Source organism: Nilaparvata lugens, chromosome 1 (genome assembly GCF_014356525.2).
Source record: "Nilaparvata lugens isolate BPH chromosome 1, ASM1435652v1, whole genome shotgun sequence".
Classification (NCBI taxonomy): Eukaryota; Metazoa; Arthropoda; class Insecta; order Hemiptera; family Delphacidae; genus Nilaparvata; species Nilaparvata lugens.
In genome coordinates this window covers 89,784,670-89,800,379 of record NC_052504.1, presented here as the reverse complement: position 1 = coordinate 89,800,379, position 15,710 = coordinate 89,784,670, and the positions used below count along the sequence as shown (strand labels likewise).

General features: G+C 35.0%; 1 protein-coding gene across 4 annotated transcripts in view; it reads right to left on the bottom strand.

The window, feature by feature from the left end:
• LOC111056270 (protein gooseberry-like) overlaps window positions 1–11,352 on the bottom strand; it is a 53,043-nt gene extending 41,691 nt beyond the window's left edge. For all 4 annotated transcript variants that reach the window (XM_039419561.1, XM_039419563.1, XM_039419562.1 and 1 more), the window contains exons 1-2: window positions 11,231–11,352; window positions 2,521–2,824 (exon numbers count right to left, since the gene is read on the bottom strand). In XM_039419561.1, coding sequence (XP_039275495.1) covers window positions 2,521–2,824; window positions 11,231–11,288 — 362 coding nt within the window. In that variant the 5' untranslated portion in view covers window positions 11,289–11,352. The remainder of the gene's footprint in view (window positions 1–2,520; window positions 2,825–11,230) is intronic.
• Window positions 11,353–15,710: the final 4,358 nt, after the last annotated feature.

The following is a 15,710-nucleotide window of genomic DNA, read 5'->3' as shown; positions in this document are numbered from 1 at the left end:
TAGAAATTTAAAAAATGAAAAAGATTTTATTCATCCAAAAACTAATTGTTAGAACATAAACTAATTGTTAACTATTGTTAGAATAAACGAAGAATAGAGAATCCTTATCCTCCCGTATTTTAAATTTGTCGGATATGAAGAATTTATATACGAATTTTAAAGAATTTTTAAGAAAAGTTCTATTTTTGTATGTTTTAGAATTCTCTCAATCATTATCCTATTCTATTCTATTTAACACTATTTAGTCAACTAATTTTTCATTTTCCTCTCATTTCAATCATGTACTTATTGTTAGAATAAATGAAGAATAGAGAATCCTTATCCTCCCGTATTTTTAATTTGCCGGATGTGAAGAATTGATATACGAATTTTTAAGAAAAGTTCTATTTTCGTATGTTTTAGAATTCTCGTATTTTCGAATTTTAAAGTTTCCATCTCCATTAATCAACTGACCTAATTGACAGGAACCCTTGTACTGCACCACAGCCGTAGGGGGTCTTAGAGGCGCTCAACTAGATAAACCCCAAAATCACGATCCCAACGCGAAAAAAATTAGCCACAAACTTATTTCTGAGTGTCGCAAAATCCTGCACTGGGCGTCAAAAACTCCTTTGATTTTTTTAACAAAATATTGAATATTGAATCATGCAAAAATGGAACACACACAGTCATCACTCACTAAACTGAAACAAACACTGGGAAAGTGTCTATCTTCACAGTAATATTGTTGCCATAGTCTCAGGATCAATAGAAATAAAAATAAAAATCTCAGTACCCTATGAATGATTTTATCACAACATGTTTCAACATTGATGCCATTTTCAAGTCACTTGAAAATGGCATCAGTTGAAACATGTGATAAAATAATTCGAAAAGTGTACTGATATTTTTTATTTCTATTTATATCACAAGTAGCCCTATAGAGAAAAGAGATAAATCTCAGGATCAAATTTACAACAGTTGTCAAAGAACAGAAGCATATGAGCACTGTGCTCAGAATATGTATAAGGAGGAAACTGTTGTTATTTGCTACTGATTAAAGTGGTGAAGGTTGGTTATAATAATCTAGAGGTTGATATCTAAGTGAGATTTAGTCGCTATAACGTTGGTGTATTGATAGAAATTGGGGATGATACTTAGTATATTGTATACAGAGTGGGTGAAAAATCCAAGAACGGCTTAATATCTCATACACAAAGGTAATTTGACGGTGGGTGTGATTGGGGATCCTTCTCAATTTGAAAATACTACTTTCTTATGACTTTAAAAATCTGGTCCGCCATATTGGATCCGCCATATTGAATGCAACTTAATTTTTTTAAATAGGAAGGTGGTCATGCGATACATGATTTCGATACGGAATTTCAAGAAAAAAAGAATGGCGCAAACCGCATATCGATATCTCAAACCGTTTCGGAGATATTAACATTATTAATCAATACCATGCAAATCTGAAATGAAATACCTGAGTGGTATTGATTAATAATATGAATATCTTCTGAACGGTTTGAGATATCGATATGCGGCTTTCACCATTTATTTCTTCTTAAATTTTCGTATCGAAATCATGTATCGCATGACCACCTTCCTATTTGAAAAAATAAAGTTGCATTCAATATGGCGGACAAGATTTTTAAAGTCATAGTAAAGTAATATTTTCAAATTGAGTAGGATCCCAAATCACACCCACCGTCAAATTACCTTTGTGTATGAGATATTAAGTAATTCTCGGACTTTTCACCCACTCTGTATATATTAATGCATTTGCGGGTCAACCGCTAATCTTCCTGAAATCATACTACTTTTGGCGGCTCTGGTTGATTACTCGTGATTACTAGATCGTAGATTACTAGATGTTGATAACTAGATTTATCATTTGTGTATCTGAGATACACACAATGATAATTATATCACGCACTCTACTGAAAACAACAATAGAAGCCCCCTTATTTGATCACTAGATCATAGCCCCCCCATTATGATTACTAGATCATAGATTACTAGATGTTGATAACTGGATTTATCATTTGTGTATCTGAGATACACACAATGATAATTATATCACGCACTCTACTGATAACAACAATAGACGCCCCCTTATTTTACTCATTTTCTACACATCCAGAACTTAGTTCTGGTATCTAGATCATCACTTATCCTACTGAAATCAAACTACTTATTGGCAGCTTTGGTTGAAATAAAAGACACACAATTATTCCTTGTTCACATTACTGCAATTCACATGACGTCGACGGCGAATATTTCGACCATCCAACTACAGGTTCAAAATTATGCCGCTCGAATCACAATGGAGTGCTCAAGGGAACGACATATTCCAATTTCTATAACTTTATTATGATTATTATCAATCAAAAATGGTTTGAATGGGTTGTATTCTCGATTTCTTGTACAAGTTCCTCCTAATTTGGAAAATTTGTTATTTTGTTTATTACTTGATCTAGGCTACTCTAGTGAAACCAACACAGGAAAACCCATATTCTAAGCGGTAGCGGTACTCACTTGTCCCTGATCTCCCAGGAGAAGATGCTGGGGTTCTCGTCCTTGTACTCTTCGATGCGTTTCTCGACCTCGGGTGTGGCCACACGAGGCTTGCTGCCGCCGATGATGCCGGGTCGGATGCTGCCCGTCTCCTGGTAGCGGTTGAGGATCTTGGACACGCATCCATGCGACACACGCAGCTGACGTGATATGACACACGGTCGCACGCCGGCCGCCGCCATCTCAACGATCTTCAGCCGGATGTGGTTGGGCAGCGGGCGTCCGTTTATGAACACGCCGCCTAGTTGGTTCACGCGGCCCTGGCCTGTAAAATCGAACAATCAATCATTATTATCATAGAGTACAATGATTGAACAATCAATTATCATTATCATAGAGTACAATCGAACTATTTGAATGTATCTGGTTGTTGATGACAAAAGTATTGTTCGTTGAATACATTTGCTTAATACGTTGAATATTCATGCTTATGACACCAAGAAAAAAGACCACATTGATATTCCATATCAACGTCTTTGTCATAAGCATGAAACACTATGACAGCATAGGCTTGAGAATGTACAATAAGTTGCCATTGGATATCAAATGTTGTGAAAATATTGTTTTTTTTTTAAATTACTTTTTGAGTGGCTGGTCTTGAGACCTTTCTATTGTTTGACGGAGTTTTTCGATTCTACTTGATGTAATTCTACTTTGTGACTTTAAAATATTGCTTTGACTTTATTATTTCGTAATGTATTACCATGACTTTGTCAATTACCTATATTGGTCTACGACAATAAAATCTATTTATTTATTCATTTAGTATTTATTTATTTATTGAGCAGCAATTTGTTATTAATGTTTGAAATGTATTGTTAGTTGGAATTTCTTCTGGTATGCAATTCACACACGAAAATCGCAGAGAAAAGTTTATTTAGGGCTAGTGTTATTGAAATAAGACCAATTTACCGATTATTTGAAAAGAGACATCATCAATGATTCAATTGTCAAGTTTTTAGTAAGTCGCATCCTATATTGAATCACTTTTTTCAGGTGAATTTTCTGGATATCAGAAACAGGAATCTTCATTGGCTGATTGTAAGAAACTCAACCCTTCGATTCTCAAACGAATGTAGAAACTCCTATACAACAGATAATAAAGCCAGTATGAACTTGTGGTATAAAACTTTGTGGTTGTACCAAAGAAAGTAACATCAAAGTTGTTTTCAAAACAAGGTGCTAAGGACATTGTGAATGCACCTTGGAGAATTATTGTGGAACTCGATGGTGGGAAACATTGTGAATGTTTTTTGGTGGATCATTATAAATTTATAATGCTTCTTGGTGGATCTTCACAATCAATTTAGAGTCATATTATAGAGGATAACGAGACACGACTCCAACACGCGAACAAGGCGATCCATCTGCATGAAAACGAAGGTTTGGTGAGTAGGTTCAAAAGTAAGAAGTCGTTTCAGTTGGTGTAGGGCTTGATCAAATGATGCTTGTCCAGCAAAAAGCCAGAGCAGTGGAGAAAATGAGTGGAATCTCTGTACTACAACCTAAAGCAATAGTGTAGGCTACTTATTCTAGAATTCAGATAAGAGAGTCAAGATAGGGATAATCTCTCGCCACGTTTACACCAGAGTTGTCGACTGAGATTTCAACAAATTTCGGCAATTTGTTGCCAATTTCATAGAAAGCACAGGAACATTGAATTAGTTTTCAACAGAAAAAATTGATAACTGTCTTGAAGAAAACTATTTGTGAACAACATTTTGTTGATAACTTTGGAGTGAACGTGGCTTTATTAAAGCTCGCTAGTTTTGGTCCAAAATTTTTCCCATTAGTTTCAAGACTAGATTGTAGTACATAGTTTTCGATAGAAACAAATTCTTCAGCATGAATTCTCAATTTTAATTATCTTAAATTCCAAGCAAATTATCGGAACAATCTTCTAAATTCTCTCAACTAATCCAAATTAATACTTTTGATCTCTTAATGTATTTGTCTGTGTCAGACGAATCATTAAAATAAGAATAGAGCATTCTTGTTCAAAATTTTCGTAAGCTAGATAACACTAGAATAAATTTGCCTTTGCCAGAATTTTTTCTCTCATGAAAAATGAAAATCTGATGTGCAAGAAGTACAGTCCTTGCAGTTTTTTCTGGAATGAGGTGTCCGATATTGTTCGTTGATAACCATGCAACAAAATTAGGGTGATTTCAGTTTAACCTTCTTTTTTAACTACACTTTCATTGAAACTTGTGCAAGTCGAAATGCAAGGCGAAACATTGTTCGTGTACATAGACGTGACTATTGTGATTTTCAGAAAACGTTTTTGAGTGATTACAAGCAAAAAGAAGGCTATTAAATAAACAGCAAAGATATCCCTTAATAAGCGTTGCAACCTGGAAGTCACATTTCCGAGTTCCTTCTTTCCCCAATCATCTGTGTTAATTGCTTATCCCATTCAAGTTCATCGGCGTAATAATGAGAATACCTCACAAAATAGATACATATAGATAAAAAAATAATTTGCTTAGAATTTTTCGGAAGAACTCTATGCAGTAAAGTGGACTTGAAAGTTATCACCTTACAGTAGAGCGATCTCTGGTATCTGTACGAATTACTGAAATAACAGCCGTCGGCAAAAAGGTTGTATTCCACAGAATGTGAATTTTTCAAGGACAGCAAAAAACGTTACAACCTTTATGCACGATCAAGTTTGGAGGTTTAATTTGAGAACCGAAATCTGCTGTTGATAATCAGGTTAGCCAATAATATAAGATATTGTAGAAGTAAAACCGACTACTTTTACAACCTTTTTTGCATGGAAACATCACTTTGCCAAAAAGTGTGGGTTACAACCTTTTTGCCGGCTGATATTCTAAAAAGCTACGATTTAACATGAAATATTCTACAACCTGAAGCTGAAACATGAAATATTCTACAACCTGAAGCTCTCCATTATTAAACAATGATCCCTTCAAAATGAAATGATAAACAGATTTATAACCATAAAATGTGTTTTTTGTTTGAATCTCCATCTAGGAGAAGGGTCCAGACTATACAATTTGAATGTTACATACTATATTCTTTGGAAGGGCCCACTGAAGTAAAATGAATGACTGTCACATACTCACATCCCTTGTTAATTTATCTTATACATTCTCTTCATATCTACCTAAAAAGTTCCACCGTTCACTTCGAGAATAGTTCTCTAATCAGAGCACAATCAATTCAATCAAATTCAGTTGTTGCTGAAGGAAAAATTGGTAGGAGTCTTATTACCTCCTCAATGCTTTTGAAATATTGAGTAAACAAAACATTATTCATACGAAACATCACGCAACAACTTGAACTAAATTTCCGCAAATCTATTGTAGAGTGTCTTTTTTCCGTTAGGGCTTGAAAATAAATAAAAATAGAAAACCAAGTACCCTTTTTAAAATTATTTAGTCACAACATTTTTTGGCTGTATATTGCCATTCATAGCAATTTTAGGTCCAGGATTGGATGGACCTAGCATTCTAGCATTCCAGCATTCTAGGTCATAGCATTGAATAGCAGTATATAGCCGAAACATATTGTGAATAAACAATTTAAGAAAAGGTACTTAGATTTCAATTTTTATTTATATTTCTATTGTAGAGTATTTGCATCAAAACGCATTAAATCAACTGATTATTTTCTGCTCATTCAGCATTGGATTGAAATAAAGATTTGTAAAGAAGGTTCATCGAGATAATAATTTATTATTGTTTTGATAGTATTTCTCAACTTCATGAATAAAATGGACAAAAGTAATTTCAATAATGTAATGGACAAGAAATTATTTTGATAGTATCTCTCAATTTCATTAATAGGCTAAGTTGTTCATTGAGAAAAATGGGCATTGAGAAGTTCCGCAAATAATTCATTATTTTCGATGCTCGTTTGATATAAGCCTAATCTATGTATAAGAAGAAGTAGGAGGAGAGGTGGAAAAACTAATCATGAATTGAAATAATGTCAAGTAAATAAATAAAGGTTGAATATTGTTCACCAGTGAAATCCTACAATTTTTACACAAATGTTGGAGTAACTTGAAATAAATTAAGATGTTGAACATCCTGTTGACAGCCAGCACACGAAGATTATCTTCAAATCGTCGAAAAGAATAATATACCTCCTAACTTCGGCTCGGCTTTTGTAGCAGCCTAGACTCTGCTATCACATCAACCATTTTTCTAGAGACCGGGAATGTGATCTGAGATAGGCGGAGTGCTCTTAGGCTTGATGACATAATATTGGGAGGCACTGAAAAGCTTTCAAGGAGGCACAGGTCACACTCCCACAAATCATTTGAGTGGGGAATGATAGGAAAAAGATGAATAGAGCTATCAATGCAGTGCATCCCAAACGAGGTCTATTCTATAACTTGGGAAGGACAACTGGAAGGAGCTCCTCCATAAGATTGAAAATAGAATTCAAAGACCTTAAAGAGATATAGACCCACAATGCCTATGCCTTCCCAATGATAGCTCTTACTTGAAATTGAAGGCCGCCATTGGGGTATTTTAGCGAGATATTATATATTATTTATTTGTAATACTATAGATCACAAAAGCATTGGTGGCATTAGTATGTAATAATCTTATGGGTTGCCCCCTCAATGGCGGATTTCAATTCCAAGTACGACACTAACGCTGCATGTGAGTCTATGCATCTTTAAAAAAAGGTCTTTGATAGAATTGAAATTGTTTAGAGGTTCGAATGTTCAAATGTGAGACGTTTGAATTTTTGCTTATTCCAGATCCATATTCGTATTTCTATTCGATTTTGTCAATCAATTGATATGAAGATAATATGAAATACGAAGTAAGAATCAAAGACATGAAATTTTATGGATATAAATGGAATGTTTGAGAAAACTTGTTACTGTAAAACTATTACTTTAAATCGTTTTAAGAATGTGAGTAGTGGAACAATTATTGTTTCAAACCACAAATGATATTCCAATTCGATTTTAGAATGAAATTAATCAATCTGTTTGAAATCTTTAGTTTGAATGATGTCTTGAGTAGGGGACTAGAGAGTGAGAAAAAATAGTTGCTCATTTAAAACGGATTACATCTTTTTCTTGAAAATTCCAATAATATACATTTGATAAATATCATATTGATTAACCCTACAGAGACACACTTACTTTATGCTAACACAGTAGACACACTGGGGTGTTGAACACCCCAATTTAATTCTGAATTTTTCTTCGAAAAATATGAAAAAAAGAAGTAATTAGACCATACTTCATCATTTATTAATCATTTTTGTTCCAAGTGCATACAGAAATCAAAAGTAAAGCACTGCTTATCAATATTTATACTAATTTAGAACTATGTTCCGCCTAAGTGTTGGAGCTCCTAATCCGGTTTGAACGGATGGCTTGATCATTTCCAATGACAACTTCATCAAAAACTCACGTCTCTTCATTTTATTGTTTTGAATCTCAAGTTGTAGAGAACCATAGCATTTATCCAATCCGATCCATCATCCCATACCAAATTCTTAGTGACAATACAAGTAAATCTTTGTAATAAAAGTGTTTGATAAAAGTCCTACGTAAAAGACATAAATTAAACGTAAATTATTTGGTGTCTAACACCCCAAACGAAGAAAAAGATGAGCTGATGACCTTGTAGAATGCTATTACTGACTGGAAGTGGTGGAGAGTAGTTGACAATACTACAAACCTAATTTAGACTGGGCATAAATTCCCATCTGTTTGATATTGTCAACTGCAGAACAGAAAAAAAATCCCTGGGGTGTGAAACACCCCAGTGTGTCACTCTAGGGTTAATCTATTGTCATCATACAGCAGTAAATACTCATAAATGTGTTTTCCTTTCTTGTCTCATTCATTATTTTCTTCTTGTATTCTCTTGATATTAATTTATAACCAGACTGATAACATTGTTCTATTGCATATTTTTTCTTCTCACACAATGAATAAAACCAGTCATTTTCAACAATAAAATAAATAATTCTGCTTTTTTATCATAAGTTACTTCCATGATTATCTAATTTTTCTTTTTAAAGTAAAGTATGCAATATATAATTATCATTAAGGGGCCCTAACTTGGGCCCCCTAGACCGGGTAATTTTTTTTTAGAAAACCTACATTAGCCTACATTTATTATCCGGGCCCTAGCCCGGGCCCCCTAGGGACCCGGCCCTCCCCGCGCCGCGGGGGTGTACGTTACACCACTGTTTCCGAATCAAAAAACTAAGAACACTAGCTTTTTCTTCTTGTTTCAAATATGGCATCTATTGATCTGTTTTTCAAATTAACTAGTCCTTCATCACTAATTTATTATACTAATGGGATATTAGAGCTAATGAAATAAACTCATGAGAAAACTTCAACAAGCATTCAAATAAACTAGTGAGTTTAGTGAGAACGCAACGTGTAGTGGCCCAAACAATTAGCTTAAAAATGATAGGAGGCTAACATTGATTGACATAATTTGAAAAAAACAGAATGTTGCAGGTTTAAAAAATTTGTTAATGACAGGAAGGCACTCAACAATACGCAAAACTGAAATGAAATTGATGAGAAGAAACAATAAAAATATTTGAAGAATATAAATAATAGTGTCAACAAATCTAAACATACTTGCTCTTCATACTATTTATTGATGTCTCTTCACAATTTAAAATATTATCTAGAATTTTATATGAATAGGAGTATAAAAACAGAATATAATCTAGATGAATACTAAATAAGGAATCACATAGATACGAGTTACGAGTGGCATCAAGCTCACTATTAAGGTTTGGGTTGACTGAACCTCATGATTGCAGCGTTGGCATATTTCGAGTTACGCGACAATTGCAGGGGTAGGATCGGCAACCCGCCCGGTACTAATGAATGTCACGGAAAGCTATTGAAACATTTTATTGTAAATAATCACATCTTTTGATGTATCATCAATAACAACTACTTCATCTCATCACCCGAATTCAAATTTCATTTAGGATCCTAGTAGATTCTTTTTCCTCTTATACATTCAATTAATTTGATATTTTTGCATTAGATTCGTTGATATCTACTGAAAGACTAATTAATGTTCTTCAATATTTGAAATGAGTATGATTTCAATCATCAAGTACTCTGATGACTCCGCTTTCTAATGGTAATAATAACTCTACTCGATAAAATAATCATTCTCATTCCCATTTCAATATTATTGAATAACTTTTCGGTGATTAAAAAACTTTGATAGCAGTTAATATGAACGGAGATAGAAGATTAGATACTAGAAACTTTGAGATGAGGATTAGAAGCTCATAAGGACCTGGAAAGCTATAAGTGAGTATGATATGAGTATGTGATCAATTTAATCGAGATAAGAATATGTGCAAATACTATAACAAATGTTTTGGTGAGGTTTCTCTTCATCAAGATAAGCAGATTTGCTTCTCAGTTCATTCCATAGGGAGATAGAAGAAGGCGAAGATAAAGAAAGTAATGAAAATCCGAAGTTAATTTTCTGTTTTCCACAGACATTCCACTTTCTAATTATTGTAAGCTCACTTCCCGAAATGATGCCATGCTTTAAATAACAAATGTAGGACTGACTGAAATTTGACGAATTCCTCTGACATACTGTATCTTCATGTTTATCGTTTGATGTATATCGTTTAATCATAATCCTTTACTGTAGCTAGTGATGAACACTTATTGATCAATGTAACGTCATAAAGACGGGGATTTGAAGCTGTAGAGTAATTTCCTTTGGAAGTTTACGAATGGAATCTACAGATTCTCAAGAGATTCAAGAAATCCCAGTATTTGACTGTTTATGATGTATTATTTGACAGTTTTGTTCCAACAAATAATGTAGAAGAAAAATGATACATGAAGAATTGTATTCCAGAAACTAGAAATTTTGTGAATAAAGATCTATATAGATGGAACTGTGGTTAAACAACAAAATGTTTTATATTGATATAAATACGCCGATTTACGATGAAACTTATCAACTTATTATATAGGCTGTTTGACAATTCAGATTCTGATCTCTTCAGTCACTGTCTACTCCCGACAGCCCAAAATTACATAATTCGAATCCAGCACGATAAAACATAAATGTGACTACCTAATGGGGCCGCAGCCGACAATTGCAAGTGAATGTTTTTTTAGAAGTATGGAATGCTTCCTAAGGGTGCTTCCTGTTCTTGGCAGTCTTTGCCGACTGTTTACTGCCAAAATTGATATAGGTATTCAAAATGAAAGGCTTCAGACTCATACAACTTGGCAGAACCGTAAGTGGATGTCGTTCCCAGACTGATAGCTGTTGTACCAGACTGCTCTATAAGTTAGTGCTCACTCTCATAGGAATCAAAGATATATTTCGTAAAAATTACCAAGTTTTCCAGAGAAATGTGGAATGATTTCTGCCAGTAGACCTATGTGATGTCATACTTTTATTGTCGAAATTATAGTTTATAAAAGGTTAAAAACAAACTATTCTTCAGTCAGAGTGTACTTTTTTGGTGGAATTATGTCGAAGTATTCCACATAAATCAGATTCCACAGACAAGTAGGGAACGTTTGACAGTTGGTGGTGCCATACTTTGAGCTCCAAATTAACATTGGAGACATCACAGATGGAAGGGTTTACAAACTTCTCATTCTAAGGGATGATAACTGATTTGAACTTTAACAATCAGTTTAACTAACCTTGAAATGGATATCCTGTGAAGCAAGGGCGCATCATGCCGAAGTTGGTCACTGTCATCTTCTAAAACAAGCACAGGGGCGCCATGCACACTACTTCACTCGCGGACTTTCAAAACTGAACTGAGCTCAAGTCACTGTCTACTCCCGACAGCTAAGAATTACATAATTCGAATCCAGCACGATAAAACATAAATGTCACCGCGGCCGAGAATTGCAAGTGAATGTTTTTTTATGAAGTATGGAATGCTTCCTAAGGGTGCTTCCTGATCTTGGCAGTCTTTGCCGACTGTTTACTGCCAAAATTGATATAGGTATTCAAAATGAAAGGCTTCAGACTCATACAACTTGGCAGAACCGTAAGTGGATGTCGTTCCCAGACTGATAGCTGTTGTACCAGACTGCTCTATAAGTTAGTGCTCACTCTCATAGGAATCAAAGATATATTTCGTAAAAATGACCAAGTTTTCCAGAGAAATGTGGAATGATTTCTGCCAGTAGACCTATGTGATGTCATACTTTTATTGTCGAATTATAGTTTATAAAAGGTTAAAAACAAACTATTCTTCAGTCAGAGTGTACTTTTTTGGTGGAATTATGTCGAAGTATTCCACATAAATCAGATTCCACAGACAAGTAGGGAACGTTTGACAGTTGGTGGTGCCATACTTTGAGCTCCAAATTAACATTGGAGACATCACAGATGGAAGGGTTTACAAACTTCTCATTCTAAGGGATGATAACTGATTTGAACTTTAACAATCAGTTTAACTAACCTTGAAATGGATATCCTGTGAAGCAAGGGCGCATCATGCCGAAGTTGGTCACTGTCATCTTCTAAAACAAGCACAGGGGCGCCATGCACACTACTTCACTCGCGGACTTTCAAAACTGAACTGAGCTCAAGTCACTCTCCACTCCGCTGGAGCCACGCTACCGAGTCCGCGGCCACGCCCCCCGCGCACGCCATTGGTCGACACAGCCACCAAATGGGGCTGGTTCTTGGAACCGTCCCCTCCCCGCCAATCAAGCGGCTGCCCGACAATCATATGGTCCCTATGACGTCACACTCTCCACTTGTGTTCAGATCTGAAAGTACTCGTATATCCCGACTCTCTTATCTTATGACAGTAAAAAGTGGAGATAAGAGTAATGTATAGGAGTACTCTATTATTCTCAAAATAGATAGAGAGAAATTAACATAATAAGTAACAATATGGATACACTGATATCCTTCAATTTTTAATTCAAGTTTTCGATGTCTCAAAATAAGTATGCATCTTTGAAGTTACTTGTTCCTTCCGAAGATTATTTACTATCTTGTAGCAGTATAAAAGTAGAGATGGGATAAAACAATCCCTTGGCTGAAGCTACTTGTTTCTACCGGAGGTTATTTCTTATCTTTTGACAGTATAAGAGTAAAGATGAGTTCAAACAATCCATTGACTGGAACTTGGCTGAGCGTAAAAATAGAGAACAGATTGAAAATGTTCAATTTTGTGTTTCAATACAGTAAACCTCTATCTTGAAATTAGCAATTCAAATTACAGGTCCATCTCAAGTGTATTAAGTCTGATATTCTGATCTTCTGAATATGAAAATGTATATAGGTCTATCAAGTTACTACCGTACTATTAATAACACTTCTGCACTCCGTTTCTTAATAACATAATATGAAAATGTATATAGGTCTATCAAGTTACTACCGTACTATTAATAACACTTCTGCACTCCGTTTCTTAATAACATAATATGAAAATGTATATAGGTCTAGCAAGTTACTACCGTACTACCGTAAGACGTCGCAGATAATTCATACCTTTCTCTCATCCTCTTTTGTGTGAACTTTAGTTGTGTGAAGGTATTCTTCTGATAGTCTTATTATTTTTTATCTATACGTCTGTCATACGTAACGTTAGTAGCTGAGTTACTTTTTCCTACATAGAGAGTGTGTCTTGGGCGTTTGATAGCAGGCCTATTAGTGAGACTTTTTCCACTATTGTGTCTAATAAACGTCTATAATGCAATAGCGCAAGTTTACATTTCATTTATAACTTCAATTTGGAAAACCAGCAGGATATCTCTCTGCTTCTATTGAATATTCTTATTTTAACTCATGTAATTGATTAACTTATGTATTTCGAGACTGAAGTTTGGTATTATTCATGCCCATATTTCAAAAGTATACATAGATATATCTACACTATAAGGCAGGCTCGCTTCACCCGCCTTATTCGTCTAGACAGGGGGCTTCACCACCTGGACCCCGGCTGAATCATCCAGAGATGAGGATAGCAGACTCGCTTCGCTCTCCTGCATCATTTATTTGAGCTTGCTTCCCTCCGTAAAATATAATCAAATACAGTCTTTCAGGTTAGATTTAAAATCACCAGTTGACTGAGAACATTCAGTAAAACGCTGGAAAACAAGGATTTTGGTCATATTGCTGGCAAACTTTTGAAGCTCCTTCTATAACTAATTTTCAAACCTCAGCCTCTCTACCGAATATGAACGAATCCTAGCCATAAGTTCTCGAGAATATTGATATAAACTTCAAGGTTTAAGTTCTCGAGAATTTTGATATAAACTTCAAGGTTTAGGGTTGGAAAAATGTCTGTTCATTCTGAATATGAATATCGTTTTTCCTAAAGTGGTTCACCCGTTTAGTAATTGAGATATGATAATTATGCCTTGTATTCAGTCTTTTTAGTCTTGTTCTTTGTATAGTATATTTCGCACCTAGAGCAGAAGATGAGATTTTTCCGGCTCGAAATCGGTTTTCAAGTCCGAGGCCGTAGGCCGAGGACTAGAAAATATTGAGAGCCTGAAAAACATTTTTGCCCGTGGTGCGAACGCTATTTTTCGCCACACACAAAAATAAACAATATTTATATGAGAATAGTTGTTTACTAAGCACTTCCGAAAGCAGAAGTGGAAGGTGATAGCTCTAGCAAATCTGAGGTAATCTGAATATCAGGAAATTGTCCAAGTATTTTTATTTTTTATTCTGATTTGTCTAAATAACATAAAAGATGATGTTCAATTATGTGGGAGGTTGAGTTTATACTTTTTTATTCTTTCAAATGACAATAAGATGATATTAATATGAATGTTTTGATTCTTGAATAATGATCACAAATAATGAAGAGTTTTTTGATCAGCTGTTTTTTGATCACCTTTCTTAGTTCCATGTTAGTGGCTGGAAAGGGTACTTTTTTTGGCCTGGGCCGGAAAGAAACCTGTTCTGACGTCAGACGAGAGTCGTCTGCAAACAAGGGCTTTCAGATCTACGTGGGGACTGGAAAACAGCTGCTTTCTGTGCAGTGTGGCGAAAAATAACTTTCAAAACATTCATTTCACCCATCCAAGTTTCAATCTACTTCTGAAACATGGAAGAATGCACTGAACATCTGTAGAAAAGGGATCCTCTGATCCAACAGATCTGATTTGATGTTTATTTGTTCTCTAAAAAGCTGTAAAACGCCGATTTAGGGAGTATCAATGGCGTCATTTCCAATTCACTACACTTTAGTTGAACCACTGTACCAAATATCAAACTTTTATAACAATCATTTCTCATAAGAGTGAGAAATGGAAGAGAAATTTTGAAGCCCTTCTAATACAACATTTCTAGAACGTGGCTGAAAAGCTGTACAGTACTACATTTGAACATTTTCTTCTTATTTCCTCTCTGAGAATGGCATATATCTCTGGTGTAATTTTGACAACATTTCTAGATCCCAACTGAACTTCTGTATCAAATCCTAACATTTCTCTCAATTAATTCTTGAAAAATGTGAGAAAACACTGGGGAACGCGCAAGGAAAACGCAGTGGAGCCACCTATCTTGGACGTAATTCTCAAGTCCTTTCAAAACAAAATTTCTTGATCTTGTTTCACGTCTCTAGTTGTATCAATTCCCAATGATTATACATTCTAATCAAATCATAGGATCAATATAATTATCAATCAACAACATGTTCGATTTTCGACTACAGGTCAAGTAGTTCTTTATTTAACAAATCTGATGATTCCTAGTAATCTTCTTAACCTACACTCAACGTTTCAAACCAAAAAAATTGATTCCATTGTTGTGATACAAAGAAAATGTACCAGCATGAATCCTTTCAGAAACGAATTTCATCCATGGAAACATCGAGGAAGTTGACTCAAGAAAATACATTCATCAGCTTGAGTGCTAAATCTCTGTTTTGTGATAGTAATCAATCCGTTACGAGCTTGTTTATTTGGTTGGGGTTCACATGGGAAAACTGATCTCACCATAAGAAATTGATGTAAATTTTGTTGACTTGGGTGGTGAGACCTTTTTGGGAATTTGGTAGCAGGGGTCCATTATTTGGGGAATGCAGAAGAAGTCCAAATCACATACGTTTCAAATTGAGAGATACCGTGTTGAAACGGTGAATGCAGGCAATTCGATAGGGCAACAAACTGCTAAATTGTCCAGTGGATTTGGAAGTTG